We start from the raw sequence: 19,985 nt of genomic DNA on the forward strand, positions 1-19,985 counted from the left end.
GCAGAATGAAGGACTGTCTTACACCCACAGAACGACTGCAGTGACTGAGCTCTGGGGCAGCACTACACACCCAGTTACACTATCCAGGTTGCAAGTACAGTAGGAAGCACAAATGTCTCTCTTACTCAGTGTGACTCAGTTTTGACTTGCCAGCTGGACTTTCAGGAAAACCATTACTTGAATCTTACACTTTAGGGACATTCACTGATAATATTCTGTTTGTGCTACTATCGTTTGTAACAGAGCCTTGAAGAACAGAGCAAACCCAACTGTCCCTCTATTAGTAACAGTTTACAAAATAATTACTAGCAAAACACAAGAAACCCCTCCTTCACAGTAAAACCCTCAACTAAAACTGTGAGCAGTTGTAACAGAGCAAACCAACCAGCCCCACACACTCACTCGGAACAGCAGCCCCGCCATGCTCTGAGCAAACGTATCCTTTGTCTGGTTCTCCTTTGGCTTCTGCATCACAGCTTCTGTTATTCTGAGGAGTATCTGCAGCATCTGTTCCCTGATTCCAAAACAAAAGATGTTCTGTTAGTTGTACCTGCTCATTAATCCTGCAGCAAAGCCTTATTTATTGAGAATGCAGTCACACTTCGGACTTCACAGATCATTTGCAAAATAACTTGGTTGGTTGTGGACTGTAACAACTTTTTCTCTCAAATGACACCATGTTAACCTTACCACGTCTTTCTGTTCATGGACAGCTCCATTATCATGCGTCTGAAAATGCTGAGAACGGCTTTGCAAGCATCCACCTGCTCCTTCAGCAGCACAGGGACCTCAGTGCATGGCTCCAGCAGGAAAACGTTCGCTGAGTTTGTCAGGAATACCTGGCATTGACAGCCCGTTTGCAGTGTTAGGAATGAAAAAGGGCAAGACGTACAACAAAATACTTGTGCTGTTTCAGTTAAACCTTTCCCTTTCCTTAGAGGATGTTTCATGTTTTATCCATCACTTTATTTTTCTGTTAGTCCAGCAAGGAGCCAGGTGGCATCACAGACCCACCAAGACTCAGTATGGGTTTGTGGGTGTCTCCTCTGCTTGGGCAGACAAGAAGACATTCCTCCAGCCACCTTATGCTGAAACAGCCACCAGTATTTTCAATAAATGAAGCTCAGGAAAAGTAAATGCATTCTGTTTAATTCCTAGTACTCACAGGAGGAAAAAAATTACCCTTCTGTGTTAAAATACAGATCTCTGGCTTTAAGACATGGTCATGTGGTTCAATATTCGTGTTTCAGAGTGATACCTGGAGTCCAAATTGTGTCTTACAAAACCAATCAAGCCCTGGCGTTCTTTCCCTCCATCTTGGAGACTGTAACAGAATTTGCAGTTCAAATCTGCATCCCACCCAGCTCACTAGAATTTGCAGTGCAGGTCACGGTCCCACCCAGCTCACCTGCAGCGCGGCCTGAGCACCGGCCTTCACATCCCTGTCCTCATCTTCCAGCACACAACCCCTGCTGACGGCGCTGGTGAAGGAGTAGGTCCTGCCCCAGCTGGAGGAGCGCTTGTGTCCACAAGGCTCCAAGGAGAGCTGCCAAACACAGCCTGGTTAGCGACAGGCCACAGAGGAACACGTCCAGACTGAAAAAAACCATCCCTGAGGTCAGCAGCAAAAGTGCGGGAACTGGTATGGCATACACTCACTTGCACAGGGAATTCCTGGCTATTATTTTTTCATTGCCAAATATGGAATTTAAAGGCTCATGAAAGTTTTAGAAGGTATGATACTTAAAATATTTTACACCACTTTTCATAGTCATTGATTGTAGTAACACTTGAATTAAAGTCTGGCAAAACTAAAAATTCTCTATAAAACAAAGTAAAAACCTTGTAATTCTCACTGTTTTGCAAATCAAACCTCTTATTCAGTATTAGAAAACTTCCCTTTAAACAGTGTCACAGTGTCAAAGAACTTTTACTGATGATTCAAAACAGAATGTTAAAAGATGATGCACAGGAACTGTATCTACAGTTAAATTTCCTAGTTTAAGGTGTCCAGTTACAGTACTGATGCCTTGGAAAGGCTGACCTGAAACAGAGACTGGACAGGGCTAAAAAGTAAAGTAGGTATTTATTGAAAGGCCTCTAGGATCCACCTTGGGCAGGACAGGAGCCCGACCAAGCCTACACTCAAGGTGGACTAAGAATGGTCACAAAATGGCTGACCGGTCATGAGATTTTACATTTTTATAAGTTTTGATCCATTTGCATATTGGGGCTTAACTGTCCAATTACAGCTTCAGGTCGTGAGGTCTCATTCTTCTTATTTTCTCTCTTTAGTCCTATTGTTTATGCTGTTGGGCTGAAAGTTGTCCTTGGTCCTCAGCAGGAAAAGGATTTGTTTTGTCTACCTACTCTGTGAAGAGAGCTTACTAGCACTTAATATGAGGCTCAGAACTACACGCCTAGGCAGCAGAGAATCTGAAAATATGAAAGCTAAAGCTTAAGGCATCAGTACACACAAATTAACACATATTCTCAAATTTTTAAGTACCACCAAAATGAAATACTCCTCCAGGCCCTAGGCCAGCAGACAGTCAATTTTAGCACTGCAAAACCCATCAGTGTCTCTTCTATGAAGTTCCTCCTGTCATTTTTATAAATGCACAGAATAACCATAAATGATGTTTCTCAAACCAGCTGCAACCCTCCCCTGCACTCTTAAGTGCTACTCCGTAACTATTTCAACTGTAAGTTCTTAAATAAAAGCATTCTTAACCCCTATTCCCCACACACTTAAAACTATTACTCCTCTACAGAGTGAGGTGAAAAGCCCCATATTGCAGTGGACAAAGTAAGGAAAAGGGATACCATACATGTTTACCGTCTGTTTGCACTGAGGAGTCTTCCAAGAGAACAACAGCATCCTGGCTGTCCTCCTTCTTGTCTGGCTCCTCCATGAATACGGGTTTCTCCTGCAGTATCCACTTCTGGTACACCTTCACCACCTTCCGTGTTGCGGATATATCAGAAGGCGGCAACAAAAAAGCCTGAAATGGAAAGTTCACTGATTTCACTCCACATAGGACACAGACGTGGTGCACACACACACCCCACACCCACACTGCCATTTTAAGCAGCAAGCTTCAGCTCCCACAGTTCCAAAATCTGATTGTTAAACTAGACCTAGGAAGGAGCCTGACTTCCAAGGCTGCTGCTGCTGTGACCAGCACCAAGTCTGCCCAGTGACCAGCCCTCCCCCATGTCTCTCACACCCATTCCCTTCTGAAACAAAGACAGTGAGCAGCCATGGGCAGCAACCTGGCGGAACACTTCGTTGACGAAGTTGACGTATCCACGTGTGGAGAGGAGGATGCCCTGCACCATCTCATAGACACCACGGTGCTGCTCCTCCACGCTGCAGAGGCTGCAGCTGCTGAGCCTCCTGTCCGACAGGCTGCTGCTGTTGGAGTGCCCGTGCTCCTGCTCGCCCACCGGCGCCATGCCACTCTCCGGCTCCACACTCTTCTCCTGGCTCACGGCAACTGTCTGCAGGCACAGCACAGCCCATCACTGACTGAAGCAGCACCCACCACACCACTGGGATCCTCACAGAGAGCTCAGGATACCCTGTTTGGCACAACACTGCCATCCCAGAAGTCAGGCACAGCAAATTTCAGTCTACTGCTCCATCCAAGAAGAAACTTTTAAAAACTTCCTCACAGCACACAACTGACTGAATTGTCCACTCCACATTACCAGTGTAAAGGAAGGCACAGACACAATGGAGACACCAAGTTCCTTTATCTTGGGGAAAAGATGGATTGTAGCACTACACATTATTATGCCCAACACATTTTTGCCAGGTTTTGCCCTGGCACTGCATGCATTCTGCAACCTCTCAAACTAAGCCCACAGCTGACACTCACCTTATGGTTCAAGACCAAATGTAAGCTGAGACTGATTCTAAATTCTTAACAGGAAGCTGGACAGTCTCTCTAAAGCATTGATTTATAAAATTCATTGTGAAGCATCTAACACTTGAGAAGTCTCAACCATGTGTTTATAAATGAAATATTTCTCTAATATCTCATTGTAAACAGCTGCTATAATTGAGAGAAAAACAAAGCAGCCTTTGATGTCACTGGGAAATGGTCCATGGAACCACCAAGTATGACAGTTTACAGAGTAAATGCCAAAAGTCTAAACATAATACTGCTGAAGCTAGTAACACAACAAGTTATGAGGGAAAAAAACTTCTGGTGAATTACCATAGGGTTTTGCTTGGAGATTCTCTTCTCTATTGAAGAAAAAGAAAATCAAATAAACAGCTACATCCTTTATTCATTACGGAGTAGCATTTCTTTGTGCTTCAGCTGTCAGTGCAGTGAGATCACCTGCAAGGTCAGCACATATGCAAGAAGATAGGTAAACTTTGAAGCCCACCTGAATAATTTTAGGGAGCACTTCTCCTCCATTTTTTGTATTCTGAACAGCAGTTAAATACTTCTCCTCAAGGAAGAAGGTAACGAGCCACTTGATAAAAACCACTCGAGCTGCCATGTAGGGGATTTTTGTGCAGTAGACACTCTCATTGTTCCGTGTTGCAGTGACATACACTGGCCTTGGTCTGATATCAGGGATGTCTGGGGTGGGGGGACAAAAAGGAAGAGAGAAACGAAGTGGAATCTGAGTAATTGCTTCCCAACTCTGGTTAAATGTACTGAACACATCACCCAAGAAATAACAGGTGCAATGACTGACTGCTTTTATTTTACTAATGCTTGTATTCTATCCTAACTTTATTGCTCCTCAGGAGAACATAACAGCACAGCTCTTTCCTGAAGTTATCACTTGTATTCCTCAAAACAAAGGAAAGCAAAAGAGAAGGGCTGCAAAAGGAAGGGCAAAAGCAGAAACAAAGAACCAGCCCTGCTACAATGTAAGTTAATTTTACACCAACCAGGGAGAACAAAACTCCTCATCCCACAGAACTGTAGTGATACACCAGCAGGAAACAGAGGTGCCACCAAGAGCAGGCTCTGGCTTTTTTCTACATCAAAGGCAAAACCCACGACTTACCCAGCACAGGTTTGTAGAGGTTGGTTAGCTTTGTAAAAGATGGGAACAAGTGAGGAAGATAGTATCTTCTGAACAAAGCAAAGAGAAACTTAAACCCAGTGTCTTGGTTCTCCTTGTTCTTCCACTCCAAGCTGGCAGCCTTTCTCACACGGTTAGAGAGAAACAAACAAAAATCTTGAGGTTAAAGTGTTATACCGACAACTGTTTACCCCTGAAGACAAAAAACAAACAACTACACTTTAGCAAGAGAAGCAAAAGAAGCACAGCCCCAAAACCACATTTTAAAACTGCAGTAAGAATGGAGAGTAAGAATAGAGCAGACCCCCAAAGCCAGCGAGCTCAATGGAAGCCAGTGTATTTGTGCTGTTCTAATCAGGGAAGGACAGCAACTGTCCTGTTCTGCTCTCAATAAATGTGCTTCTTAAGCATGCATTTTGACAAAGTTACTTTGAGCTCTACTTTTATCATAAATATTTTCTTTGTCAGAATAAACACAAACAAACAAACACTAGAAGTGCTGTGCAATGGGATTTGTCATGTAAGTAGTTTGTTTAGATCCCACACAGGTAACAAGACTATAAAAAGAAGAGTGACATTTTGTTTTTAACTGAAGCGTTCTGAGACTCTGATATGTAAAACAAAGGGTTCTGAGGAGGAAGCTGGTAATTTCATACAACCTCTTTTAAAATAAAGCATTTATTCAAGATGACAAAACCCTTTCCAAATATTATTTTGGTCCTGCCTTTTCACATTAGAAAGCGTATCTCAAAGTATTTAATTACAATTTATCTTTTTTAATAACAAGCTCTTTAATGTTCACTGTCTGCACAGCTTCCACTTTATTTCAAATGTTGCTTAATTTGTACTTTTTAAATATATACATTATCTTAATTTATTTCCCATACAGATTCATCTGATCTCCTTCTAATTAAATTTTATGTACATGTTACTTGCATCCTTTTAAAAGCATCACAGAAATCATCTCTCTTTATCTCTTCCTCCAGTGGTCTTTTACAATTCTTTTCATCTAGGTATGTGTCCAAAGAGAACAAACCAAATCTTTACCCCATATCAATTTTCTAAATGCAACCACCAGCACATAAAACGGTCAGTTATTCTGCAAGTTTGGATAACATTCATTAATTCTTATCACAAAAGTGTGACAATATTCTTATTTTCACCAAAAATGGCATGAGGAAATACATTTGGGATGATTTTCCATTTAAAAACAAGAGTAAAAAAAGTGCTGGGGAGGGGTAAACCCAGCTCCAAACAGATGTAGTGTAGGCTTAACTTTCTACCACAAATACATCCTCGAAATATGAACAGTTTCAAACATACACTCTCCTCACCTGAATTACCATATATTTTAACAGGAGCTGGAGAAAATAGCAGGTCTGGTCTTCTGCAACTTTTTCTCCAGAGACAGCTGGCAAAAGCGGTGTTATTTCTTCTGGGAAAATCTTGGCTAAAATCAAATATTTTAAACATAGCACACATGAAAATACTGAAATAAAAGGCATTTTCTATTAAAAATTTATTTGAAAATACCCATCAGGGCACTACCAAGCTGTGTAAGTCCAGTAGCTGCTCGGATGTCCAAAGCCCTGGCACAACCCAGCAAGGATGGCACCTGATTCCTGGCAGCTCACAAGGGCTGACATCAGCAGTGAACCAGCAAGGAGGAAACCTCCAATCCTGCTTGTGGGGCAGTGAAATGCTCCTGCTGCTGCTGTGTCTGAACTAAAACCATCCTGGAGCCAAAGAGTGAGCCCTGACCACTCAGAGGGACAGGAGCAGGCAGCTCTAGAGCTGCACCAGCCCAGCAGCCAAACACACTCCGGCCAGCTCGGAATGAACTCCGGGGCAGTCAGCAGCTCCAGCCGGCTCGGAATTCCAGGGGCAGCCAGCAGCACCCATCGCCTTCTCCTCCAGGGAAAAGCTCACCGTCAGGCGCGGCTGGGGGGCTGACCAGGCTCTCCAGCGTGCAAGGCCCATGAGGGGACGGCAGTGGGGGGAAGCCGGGCACCAGGCAGGCAAACATCAGGATCTGCTCCTCGCCACAGTTGGTCTGCAGGGCTTGCAGCCACAGCAAGAATAGGCGGATTCCTTCACACCTGAGCTGAAAGGGGGTGCATTTCGGGGAAAAGACAGTAACACAGGTCTGTAAGCGCAGTAATGCAGGTAAATAGTTCACAACAGGCAGAGCGAGGGCTTCATCCCAGCTAGGTGCTGCAAAGTCTTGCCATCATACCAAGGCTATTCACGTTATTATTATAATCCTAGCTCTAATGCCAGAAAAAGCACAAAAAATTAGGTATTAAGCAATATATGTTAATACCTTCTCCAGGTAACTTTACAAAGGTCATTAGAGCAGCAAAATGACTGAAAACACATATTAAAATAATAATCAAGGATCACAATAATACAACTTACGATTAAAGGTGAATAAGAAAAAATTACAAAGCCTAACAATCTGGAAAACATTGCTATTAGAAAGCTGTGAAGCAGCATACTTCACACGAATTGAAGTGAAAAGAAATACGAAAACAAAATCACAATACCTTGAGAGAATTTCCAGTGTGCAAAAGCTTCTTCAGAACAGACCCTGGATCAGGAAAATTAAGTAGACACTATCAGACACTTCCCACCACAACGTTTTCAAAAATATTCCATGAAAGCCTACTTTAATTTAGTCTGGGGCCACTGCACTGGGTTTTAAGACAGCTATGGGGGGAAACCCCCAACTGAATCTAGTTACAATCACCACCACCCAAGATTAACTGTGATGTATCTTTCCAGTGAGGTTCTCTGGGTTTCATCAGAAGAGCATATCTGAAATTATTTTCATTAATAGTAAGTTCTGTGAATTATACACATCCCTTAAATGGGCTCCTTCCCTTCAGATCTCACCGTTTCACAAGATTAAATAGAAATTATTAACATATATAGGAAATGCATATTTACAAACACGAACATTAAGCGAAAGGAAATCACAAGGCAGAGGTGTAAATAAATGCTCTGCCAAATTTTGTACATAACTTTTTGGACACAGACAAAAATTTATGCCACTATGACTACTTGATAGAAGCACAAAGAATATATTAGCTACAGACAACCCACGGAAACCAATTTGATCTGGACTAGTTCAGCTGAACTGTTATGAAATGGCCAGGCAGATGTCTCCTCTTGTTTTTGTCAGTGCTGAGTGGAAATGTGACAACAGCCCTTCCCTTGACCTTTAACTTCCGCTCATTGTTCTTCTGCAGCAGCAATTCCTTGTTTTGATGACAGCTGGTCAAAAATGGCAACTGGTCAGACAGTGCTGCAAATCAACCCCTACAAAAAAGTCCTACTTGGAAGGAATAGAGCCCCCTATAAAATCTTACTAAGCAGCATAATAACCCCATTGGTGGCATTTGGAAGCAGAATTTGAAAAGCAGTGACAAATCCAAGGCATTTGATTCAGAGGAAATGATGGAGTTAAACCACTTCACTGGACTTCAAGGTGTTCTGGCCATCCAAGGCTGCTCTCTGCCAGACTCCTATTCCCTCCCTTCTCCCAGAGGCTCCAATACCACTGGAGTGTGGGGAAAGAACAGTCTTGGTCTGAGGAAGCCAACCATGGGTGTCTTCTGTCTGTCATGGCCAAGGATGCTAACAGGATGCTGGGAAAATCCTCCATTTCGTGAGAATCTGGGAAAGACAGCTGAGGCCAAACTTGCACAAATATCTTGTATTCACAACTCTACTCATATACCACACACACATTAAAAGAAAATCGATCTGAAAAAGCCACTAAAAAGTTCATATTTTTTTATTTTAAGTCATTTCTTCTTACCTATACTGCGAAAATGCCATCGATAAAAAATCCTCTCAGGTAGCAGCTGCAATATTTTCTGCAAAAACAAAACGAGTCAAATTTTACGTAATAAAACTGTTTTATCAGGGGATACAGAGAAACTGATACACAACACACAAATGAGATGGGATTATATACACAGTTTCTTTTTAAACTACTGGCAGCATGGACTAGGGCTTGGCCACAGGTGTGGCAGTAGCACAGCTCACCTACTGCCGCTCCACCTTGCAAAGGTCTGGGAGTACACAGGGCTTCACACAGGTTCCACACAAAAAAAGTCTCCATCTTACAACTTTTCAGCCATTGAAATAAGAAATTAGGAAGATATATTTAAATGGGAACATTTAACATTGAACATTTCCATTTGGAAATCAAATTAAATTAAATGATGTTATAAATGACTGATAGTCAGAGTTCCTTGCAATTATCAAACAAAATGACTGGCACGAATTTCTTCACAACAAAGCACCTCTATGTTGTCAGCAATACCACATGCAGGATGCAATGGATGATAAGTCACTTAAGCCACAATGACCCATTTGAGGGTGTTCTGCACACAAAAGCTCACAGGAAAAAACAAAGCATCACAGCCCAGGAAGCAGCTGGCACTGTGGGCCACCCCTGGGAGCTGGGTCACAGCGTCAGCACTGCTGCCAGAGCATGTGCTCAAGATGTGGAGCAGGACAAACCTCTTTTGACAATAAAGAGCTTCAGAAATTATATTCAACACTCAGAATAGCCTTTTTGGACATGGAACATTCCTTTCTCCTCGGCAGAGGATGGAAGTCATGACAAGTTCATGGACATAGGGAGGTAGACCTCGGCTCACAGACAGACTGGTCTTCTTCCTCACCTTCACCATAGCATGTGCTCCCCACATAGTATTTAGCATTTCTAAAAGGTTAACCAGCATGAAAATACAAACCAGGCATGGTTTGTATTTTCCTTGTCCCTGTATTTTATTCCAGTGTCACTCCTCCAGCTCCCTCCCCAGCACACCGTGGCAGCCAGACCCCAGGAGCAGAGGGTCCAGAGGTCGAGCTCTCTGTCTGTGGGCAGCAGGAATGCTTGGGATGAAGGATCTGACTGGCTAAAAATGAGGCCATGACTCATATTTGGGCTTTACCTGTTAGTAACCACCAGGCTTCTGCTGATCAGATTGCAGGATCCATGGACAGAGTTATTGTTATCCATCTAAACATTAAAACATTGGCAGCCTACCACTCCTCCAGACTATTTCTGGTATTAATCATTACTTAACTTGGCACAGGGTAGAAAGGAGTCCTGTGCTGACCCAGGAGCACTTCTAACCTAACCTAAGCTAACCCAGGAGCTCTGTGTGGGAGCTGGGTCTGTGCCCAGGCTCACCACAAGCCGTGTGCCCAAGGTGTGGGAGGAAAAGCTCCAGGAAACAAAACCCTATGGCAAACCAGCAACAAACACTGGGCTGGATTCAGGTGTCACACAATACACTGCAGGGAGGAAGTTTCACACATTGGCACATTTATTATGGAAAAACAGACAAAACCACGTGTGTTTTGTTTCCATTGTTTTAGTTTGTTACAGTTTCACCTAAATTTGAATACGAAGTTCCCTTCCAGAAAGTGAGCGGTGATGAGGTGCGAGCTGCATAAGTGCAAAGTTTCATAATAAAGACTCATTTGAAAAAGAATTTGGTAACAATTTTCACATTCAAGTCTCAGTGAACTTTAGGTTGTATCCAGAGTAAAGCAGGAAAACAAATGCTACTGCACAGTTCAACAACAAGCAGGAAAACCAAGCCTAAACTCTAAACTGCACAAAACTGAGGGGGTTGGGACAGAAAACAACATGCTTACTGTTACTTTCTCTTTACAAAACACAGAATCCAACACCCTTGTCAGGTGACTGAATCAAAACAATCCAAAGGTTCAAATCTTCAGTAAGAAGACAGAAGTTCCTATCTGAGAAAAGCTCCCATATCCCAAAGTGTTTTCACACAGTAAAGATGGAGACACTTAAGTAATTTCCCTTGCATTCTTCTTTTCAGCATCTCAAAACCAGGAAAGAAATAAGAATATGTACTTTGAAAAAAAATGTAAGGGTGTGACTAATCACCTGCATGGTCCTGCCCCATGGCAACCAGGCATTCTCAAAAAGCAACCTGTGTCCCTCTCCTGCGCTGCAGACAGCACAGCTCTGCAGCAGAGCACGGCCACTCTAAATGATGAAAATGCACAGCCCATGTCTGCTCCTGCAGTGCAAAAAGAAGCCACCCAGGTGCAACATCTACAACATTAAATATAAATTTTGAAGGCTACAAGTTAAGCCCCAGTTGCACCAGCAGAACTTCCAGCTGGTGATTTTTGCCCCCAGCACTGCAGTCCCAAACTGAGGGGGTGCTGCAGTGTGACACGAGACTGCACAAGTCAGGAACCTGCTCCAGTTGCTCCCTTTGCAAATTCACATTTCCAGCAACATTTTGTACACCCTTCCTACCCCTGGTGTTCTAAAGAACATGCATTGCTACTGCTATAGAACAAATGACAGTCTCTTCCCCTTCAGCCTAGGCTGTCAGCCACACCGCTGTGAATATGAGCTGGCTATTGACATATTGTTCCTAGTTTCACACTACACTAATAAGAAATATTTTAAGAAACCCCACAGTGTGAAATAATATTGCTTTTTCAGAAAACACATAGATCTATTTAATGCTTAGTGCTTTGCTGCATCTATATGGTAATCCATTATAGCACACTTGAAATAGAAATTAGGTATTACTACTGATCAACACATCAGGGTATCTGTCAGTTCTTTTAACTGATTATCCATAGTTCTTTTTTGTTTGGACTTCCTGCATGACTAGGAATAATGTTAAGTTTAAATCTTAGTTTACACAGGATGCTGCCTTTTGGAAGCTGTATCTCTCTCTTTTATCAAAGCAAATAAAAACCACCAAGGTTCGTATTTTGACAGACTCACCCTGACTTAACCAAAACTGCTATTTCTTTTACAAAGCCTTTTGTTTTTGCCCCCCTGGTTGGATCCTGCCGTGACTGGCAGCACTGTGGCCATCACTGTGTGCTTGCTGTCCTGCTGTAGGACATAGGCAAGGCTGAGGCTGGGCCCTCACCTCACCCAGGATCCCAGAGGATGTTTCCCAGCCCCATGGCCACAGGGGGACAATGAGCACTGCTGCTCAGGATGTGCAGGCTGGTCTCAGATCAACAACAGCTACCCCAAAGGGGCCCTCACTGAGCAAATCCACTTCTGGAGGCAGAACCAGCGGCAATGCCAATGGCAAGCCTGAAGTCACGTCCTCTCTGGGGGAATGAATTTGGAATTTCCAGGAGTCAGTGGCAGGTGCATCTACTTCAAGCCAAGTCAAGGCAGAAGAGCTCTCCCAGGCCTCTGAACTCAAGTGCTGGTTGTTTCAGGGTGTTTGACTACCAAAATCTGCAGCAATTTAAAATTTTCCAGCTCCTATTCACAGACTCAGATGAACCAAGAGGCCAATGGAGTCAGCATGCCTGCAGCAGCTCAATCTCAATTAAGGGATTTTCTATCTATTGCATCAATAAATTATTTACAGTTATTTGTTGAGGGAAAATGTCTGCCCAAAGCACACAGGGCATTTACCACTGCCTCAGGCATAACAAGAAAGAGTTAAGATCTCTGAAGTAATATACGTGAAACATATAGTTAGAATTCACCACAGAATGCTGTAAGAATAGCAGCAATGTTATTGGAATTATGGCAGAACTAATTGTAAATGGTTCCAAAAGTAACTTTCTATATGTAGAAAAGTAGAGCTATAAGCACTTTGACTGTTATAAACAAAAAAGCCCCTTTGTTACCTACTGAGCTCGAGACTCAGCATTCACATCTGCACCAGGCTCAAGAAACCAGAAAGTCCACACAAAACATGGATTTTGGGAAGTTTTTCTACATCTGAAAAATTCAGAGCATAAAACATTTCATCCAGTGAACTTGTTAGATCAGTGGAATGACTTTTATGACACCATCAGCACAACAGATTTGGCTGTTCTTAACTAATAAAGAAAAAATATAGAGAATAGGAAGAAATTGATCTCTGTATCTCAAAATCATCAATCTGCTTTTACCTCATTAGAGATTAAAAACCACAGTATCAGAGGAATCAGTACCTGATGCTGCAAGAAGCAGAAAACACTTCATTATTAAAAAAACGCACCCCAAACTTTCACAACCAGATGATGGCACAATACTGCTATTGGAGCCAGAAAATGGACACAAATACAGTCCACCTCCTGGGAGGTCTGTGACACACAGGGCTCAGAGCTGCCCTCAAATCTGAGGTTTTGAGCTGCTCCCTCTAAAGGGAACAAGGACATGAGGAACAACAACAAGCTGTTCTGCAAATGCACTGCAAAGTAGAGAGAGGCGTGCCTTAGCAAAAAGAAAAAATTGCATGTCACATAGTTTTGGACTTTTAGCTGAAACAGGAAAAAATAACAGTACTGCTGCCATATCACTTCACAAATATCTATCTGGGAAAAGACAAGGCCAAAGCAGCTTATAGAGTTAGACCCAAGCATTTTGCAATATTAAATGCAACTGTTAACCCTTCACATTACTCCCTGCTGATTAACATTTCTTCTTTGAGTAACACGTTGTTTGAAGTTGTGCTGTGTGGTGAAGCTGTGCAGCTGATGTGGAAAATTAGAACTTCCTTAAACTACTATCACGTCAAATCAGTTTCCAGAGGTATTTGGGAAAAGCCTTTTTTGCCCAATCCACACACTAGGTGTCACTCCACAACAGCAGCACAATCCCACCAAACCTCCAGGAAAGGCAAAGGCAATTCCCTCATAAATATTTTTATTGATTTTTAAGCTGTTAACCCTCAGCACAGGGACTCAGGATTTGTTAATCCTAAGTAACTACCTATTTAGCTAATTAGCAGAAGATGCAGCATCCCCCTGGCTCCCGCAGACATCACATTAAATATGGAAAGCTTAATAATCAATTAGTTGTGTTTCGTGCTTCCCATGGCTTAGAGTATGAATGTTTCATCACTTGGCATTTCTACCCCCCTGTCCTGTGCTGAGGCTCTCAGCCGGTTCTCACCCAGGGTCAGCTATATATGGACTGCACATTCAATCCAGCAGATCCCCATCATGAAGGAAATCACTCTGAATCCCACAGAAATGCTGAAAGGATCTCCTCTCCCCCAGAGTGACTAGGCTGTTCCACAGCTCTCCTCCACTTGGGAGCCCAAGCAGCCCCTGGTTCAGACAACCATGGATTTTTTTCTCCTTCAGACAGCAAGTTCTCCCACTGTTTTAAAGGAGTATGAAGGGGTGGTTATTTGCCACCCCTTTCCAAGCCCCAGGAACGCCCAGTTATTCCCTTTACCCAGGTGAGCAAGCATTGGCTATTTTCCATTCAATGGCACAGACACAGAAATGTTATTCCTTACTCAACATCCCAGCATATTAACAAGCTGCCATTAATCTGCACAGCCCTGCCCAGCTACACGGTGACACCTTCTCTGCTGGAGACTGAGGAGGAGGAAGAGTTTCTCCAGCCACAAACCGTCTTGGCAAATTTATGATCTTGTGTTCTTTGCCACTGCCTCGAGCACAACCGTAGAGCAGATCTATGCTAATGTCACAAGGAGCAGAAAGCACAACTCAAATTTCAGTGTGAAATGCAGTCTCATAGAGGGGGGAACGAAGAAGAAGAGGAAAAGGGAGACATCAAAGCAAGAATTCAAGATCACAAAACCCCAGGATTCCATGTCATCATTTTCATGGCCATTTTTCCCACCACAGGCACATTAGGCTAAACAGCATCATTCTTCTTGTCATTATAAATACCACTCCAACTAGAAGCTACTCATTAATGCAAAACCATGAAGCCACATATTTCTGAGGGTCTGGGGGGTCTTTCAGAGGGAGTGAGAGGACCTGGGGACAATTGCCCTTTGTTTTAGTTTCAATTTCTAGAGTCCCACTGACAGTTTGAGGGGTTTTTACCTACCAAAAAAACCTCCAAAATCTCAAGTAAAATGTTAGTAGTTGGAGTAACAGAGAAAGAAATAAAGAAAACAGTAGATGTGTGTAATTAACCTTAAGAGAGAAATCTGGCCAATTATTTACCTAATTAACTGTCAAAATAATTAAAGGTGCCAGTGCTTTCTGACTAGAGACACGCAGAGCTTAAGCTAAGAATTTCATTGTGCATTATAAGAACATTTTCATGTGTCAGGCTTTAATCTGGTCCAGTGATATTTTCTCACATCCAAATACATTTAGGTAGTAACTCCAGTCAAAGAGGTACATTGGAAAATGATCTATCCCAGAGTATTCTTGTTTAAACTAAAGCAATCCTAATTTGATTGTGCAAAAGTTAACTAGGTAACATTTCCTCCCCAGGCACTGCCAATGCTCTGATGGCCAGTGCTGGGAAACAGGGAAGGATATGCTTCTGGCAGTGAAAGATGTTATACTGAATTAAAAAAAAATAATAAACAAATTAGCTTTTCACACACTCAGATCAAACTGATGAGTAATACCTGACAACTCCTGTCCTTTTATTTCCCTTGAGCTGCAAGACCAATGCTGCAATCATAACAGATGCCTCCATGTGAGGGGAGCAGAGCCCAGCCTCCTGCTGTGATACATGTAAAACAAACACAGCACAACTTCACACTGACAGAGAGGAGGGGGAACATGCTGCTCTTCCAAACTAGCCCTCCAGGAAACACAGGAGCAAACTCTCGTTTAAATAAATAGAAAAGAAACAACAGAAAGCAGACTTGCTGAAAGCTTTGCCCTAACAGAGCTAATGCAACTGACTGCAGTAGTGCTTCCCAAATTCCATTGAAACCCCCAGCTTGTTTTTGGAGCATCAGTCTCCAGATCCTCAGGACAGAGGTGTTCTTGCTGGATTTCCAAGGCATTTTGATAACAACTTTTAACTCAGGTGACTGACACCTGGTTTCACCCTCACTGCAAAGCTCTAAGTAAGCACAGAATGACAGTGAGATTTCAAATACAAATTAGTTTTCATGGTATGGAAAACTTACTTCAAAAAGAAAGAGAATGGAGTCCAGCTCCTCCCTTTGTGATTTATTCCCTGCAAGACACAAAACAACATTGCTTGCCAGAAAGATATGATGAAAAACAGCAGAATGAGGCTGCTGTTGCTCAGCTGAAGTCAAAGATGCCACTCAGTTAATTTTTGATCTTAAATAAAGATCGCAAGTGTGAGCTGTGCCTGGGCTGCAGTGCCTCTCTCTGCTCTGGCTGTGTCTCAGCGAGCAGAGGGAGCCACAGGAGCCCGGAGCATGGTGAGAGGACAGGTGTGTAAATGCTGAAACAAACCCATAAATGTGATCGGCTGCTGCTCTCATTTCAGAGAGTGATTTTCCATGCGCATCTCTCCTGCTACTATAAAATTACAATTATTAATACTAACACTGTACCGCAGGAAACTTAGTGTAAATACAGATAACTGAGAACTAGACAACCATTGGACAGGCTCTAATGGAATGCTCTGGAGCAGTTATGGAACACTGACCAACAGCTGCTGGAAAAACTCTAAAACTTACCTTTTTGTTTCAAGCTGTTTTCCAGTGTTGTGAAGTTTTCATAGAATATAAAATAAATTTGAGAATAATTGTTGTCAAAAAACTGCTTCAGGTCACTTCCATCCACAATATCTGAAAAGAGGAAAAAACAGCAATTACACAAGAGCAGAAGGCAATTATTCCAGACATGCTGCAAATTTAGCATTAGAGAATGAAATAAATGCAATACAAAACTATTCTAGTGAGTTCACTGAGTATTCTGTACTAAAATGTGGCCCCATCCTTGCAAGAAGTTTCACTGAATTCATGGGAGTCAGCAGTGGGGCTTTGGTTAATTTGCTTTCCATTAAAAAAAAAAAAAAGGGAAAAAAAAAGGGGGAAGAGTCTTACTGTATAACCAAATGGCTTCTGTACCATCAAAACAAGGAGGTACTGCTGGAGAAAAACACCAGCAAAAATTTCTGGATACAAATTCAGTTCTTGCATTCATCTGGCAAGCAGATCAAACCAGAAAACAGCATATTCCCAATTCATTTCTTAGAATAATGGCAACTCGGGCATGTAGCACTTCCCTAACTGTTCCGTTGGGTCTGAAATTTGAAATAAGTTTATTTTCTACAAAGAAAAAAGTCCTATTTTTCTAAGCCTAACACTCGCCAAACACACATTAATTTCCAGCCTTTGGTCTTTACTGCAACTGATTTGGTCAAGCAAGGCTGGGTGATTTCCCCCAAAAGAGAGTGACCGGCAAAAATTAACATCACTTCTCCTCACTTAAGCCTCACCTTGCAAGAAACCCATTTGTTAACCAAAATAAAGCTGATTCCAGCACAAAGGCTCAATAATATCCCATGACTATGGAAGAAAGAATAACTTTAGCTCTGGACAACTTGATTTTTATTTAAATTAACACCTTTCCAGCAGTAAGGCTCTGCTTGGCTGCTTGTACTATGGAAACAATTAGAGCAGGGAAACTCTTTAATGTGATATTTGTTTCCTGCAAACTACTGGTCCTGAATTTGCAAGCTAAGTGCAATTATTCCCCTCCATGAATGCATCCTGTTAAACACAACTCCAGGGGAAAACAAGGCTTTCATTTATAGGGATTTCATATGAGGGAATGAGGTCATTAAAATCTAAACAAAAAGGAAACTTTCCCTCTAAATTGTGACGGGAGGGGAAAGGAACTGCCTCACCAAGAAAGCAAATTCTCCTTTTTCCTAAATGTGGCATCTTGATGATGACTCATGGGGGAGAGTGATGTGAGCTGCATCTCTACGGTCACAGCCCTTTCTCACAGATGTGTTCAACCTGTAGTAAGATATGGCTCATTCCTGCTTCTCACATGGAAAACATCAGGAAAAGTTTCCTGCAGCATTTATCACTTGAAATAACAAGATAAAACTCTGACTTTGGGGAAGTGCACTGACTGAAGGAGTATTTACAAGCACTCAAGGAAATGAGGCAGCAAGCTTGGGGCTGAACTGCGGGAATTTGGGTTTATTTTTATATTTACTCCCAGACAGTTCCCAGGTTACTACAGCTGCACACAGGCACCCAGCACTCACCTCTCAGGCGAGCACCAAGGTGAGCCATCCTAAACCTGTCTCGTTCCCTCCATTCCCACACAGGACAAGCTCACAATTCTAGCTAACACCTGACAGTAGCTGCTGCAGCAATGCTCAGGAAAGAGTGAGACACTCATGAGGGTCACACCTTATTTCTTCTCTACAAATAGGACACGTTGTCTCAGTGAATAACTGTCAGTCACATTGCCTCAACTTACTATTAAATTTAGGGTAACACTCAGATACCACTTAGTAAGAGCCCGAGTCTATTGCCAAACTCTCATTACTCTTCCTCATATTAAAAAAAATCCCAGAAGGGACACCAAGCCTGTCCTTAGCACACAGACTTGCTTTTTATTTTCCTGTTAACTGCCAAATGTTATCACAGTCACCTGTTAGAAATCATCCCTTAATTCCATGAACTTCCAAAGTCACTTTATGCTATTTTCTCAAAGCTCTCTTAATCCTCAAGTACTTGAAAAACTAAAGGAGATGAAGAGAATTTCACAGCCACACCCTGGTTAATGATAAACTTTTATGACCAGCCTCACCGCAGAAATAATGTACAATTCTTACTTATCTTCCAAAAAAAGTATGTCAGCATGAAACAGCCCGTTACCAAAACACCCCTCCAGCTGGAACAACTTCCCAAATAATAACACCTAAAATTTCATACAAGTTCTGTGGAACAACCCCAGCTCTGAATTCAGCAGGAAGTCTGCACACATCCCCTTTTGACTGTCTGTAAATGAAAGTTTCTGCCCAGCCGGCATTGCTCTTGCAGCTGTACAGAACCAAGAGGCCAAGCAGTGCCAGAATTGAAACCCCACCATTCTCCTTTGTTATCCCATCTCTGATCAAGGCAGTTCCACCAAAAGCATGGGTTTTCCAAACAGGTATGTTTTAAAGACAACAATTAAGAATTGCACTTCATAATCTCACAAATTTCATATTTAGTCTTAACTCCATGTGTCTTCCACGTATCTGCCCACGGTTCAACAGAAAAAAGATCAAAAGCGTTGGACAAAGCAGCATCCCACATCTGTTAGTAGCAGCACTCCTGAGTATATCAATTGTGCCCAAGGAGAAAACACTATTGAAAGAGATGTTTCAATATGAAAAAAATATTTTTACCCAAGAAGAGCCACAGAAAAAATTCTTAAGGCACAGCAATCCATTTTTGTATTATGGAAATCCCACAGAAACCACTCTGGGAAAGAGCAGAGGCTTCATTTAACGCCAGGCAGTGGGGAAGAGCCAAATCTGTACAACCCTACCACTCTTTGTCGGGCCATTACTTTTTATGTATATTAAAAAAAAAAAAAAAAAAAAAAAAAAAAAAAAAAAAAAGTAAGTCACACTGTGGGCACTTCCACAAACTGCATTTAGAACTTTGTTAACTTAACAGATGTTCTGGCCATGAGTACTTCTCCATAGCAATAAAGAAATAGGGGAAATGTTCTGGTCATTTCTCAAACACACCTGAACACTTCCTTTAAGTCCTGTTGTTGTTCTAGGTAGTGTTTTGTCCTGCCATGCAGACAGAGCATCCCACAGAGCAGGAACTCAGATCCTAAAGGCCACTGGAGTCTTGACAGATGTCATAACCAACATCAACTTAAATGGAATCTTTTCTTTCACTTTAGGCACTGGACAAACTTACAGAGGTGCCACTAAGGGACCTGAAGCAATCCAAAGCTCACATGAGCCCTTATTTATGGAAACACACATTCCTTTTGCTCATCCCACCCCTATGATCATCTGGCCTCTGATCTGTATCCTCCTGCACCAGCAGGATCACAAAAGAGTAACTGACATTTTGTTTACAATTAAATTTACGTGATTTAAACTAACAATGGAAGAGGAGTTGACATCTCCCAAAAAAACAAGCGAGTAGGAGCAGCTGTTTGGGGAACATGTGGCACTGTGACCCGAGGGGAGTAAGACACACACATTCCTAACC

General features: G+C 42.3%; 1 protein-coding gene across 7 annotated transcripts in view; it reads right to left on the reverse strand.

Annotated features, from left to right (window-relative positions):
- Positions 1-19,985, reverse strand: part of RALGAPA2 (Ral GTPase activating protein catalytic subunit alpha 2) — a 96,721-nt gene that overhangs the window by 75,266 nt on the left and 1,470 nt on the right. For all 7 annotated transcript variants that reach the window (XR_010079462.1, XR_010079460.1, XR_010079461.1 and 4 more), the window contains exons 2-14: positions 16,476-16,586; positions 15,951-16,000; positions 8,879-8,936; positions 7,602-7,645; positions 6,985-7,159; positions 6,390-6,505; positions 5,038-5,176; positions 4,402-4,601; positions 3,277-3,504; positions 2,832-3,005; positions 1,409-1,546; positions 691-839; positions 403-514 (exon numbers count right to left, since the gene is read on the reverse strand). Coding sequence is in view for 4 of the 7 variants with exons in the window: in XM_063391270.1 (XP_063247340.1) it covers positions 403-514; positions 691-839; positions 1,409-1,546; positions 2,832-3,005; positions 3,277-3,504; positions 4,402-4,601; positions 5,038-5,176; positions 6,390-6,505; positions 6,985-7,159; positions 7,602-7,645; positions 8,879-8,936; positions 15,951-16,000; positions 16,476-16,586 (1,694 nt within the window). In the remaining 3 variants the exon portion in view is untranslated. The remainder of the gene's footprint in view (positions 1-402; positions 515-690; positions 840-1,408; positions 1,547-2,831; positions 3,006-3,276; positions 3,505-4,401; positions 4,602-5,037; positions 5,177-6,389; positions 6,506-6,984; positions 7,160-7,601; positions 7,646-8,878; positions 8,937-15,950; positions 16,001-16,475; positions 16,587-19,985) is intronic.

This window comes from Prinia subflava, chromosome 2 (assembly GCF_021018805.1).
Source record: "Prinia subflava isolate CZ2003 ecotype Zambia chromosome 2, Cam_Psub_1.2, whole genome shotgun sequence".
Taxonomy (NCBI): Eukaryota; Metazoa; Chordata; class Aves; order Passeriformes; family Cisticolidae; genus Prinia; species Prinia subflava.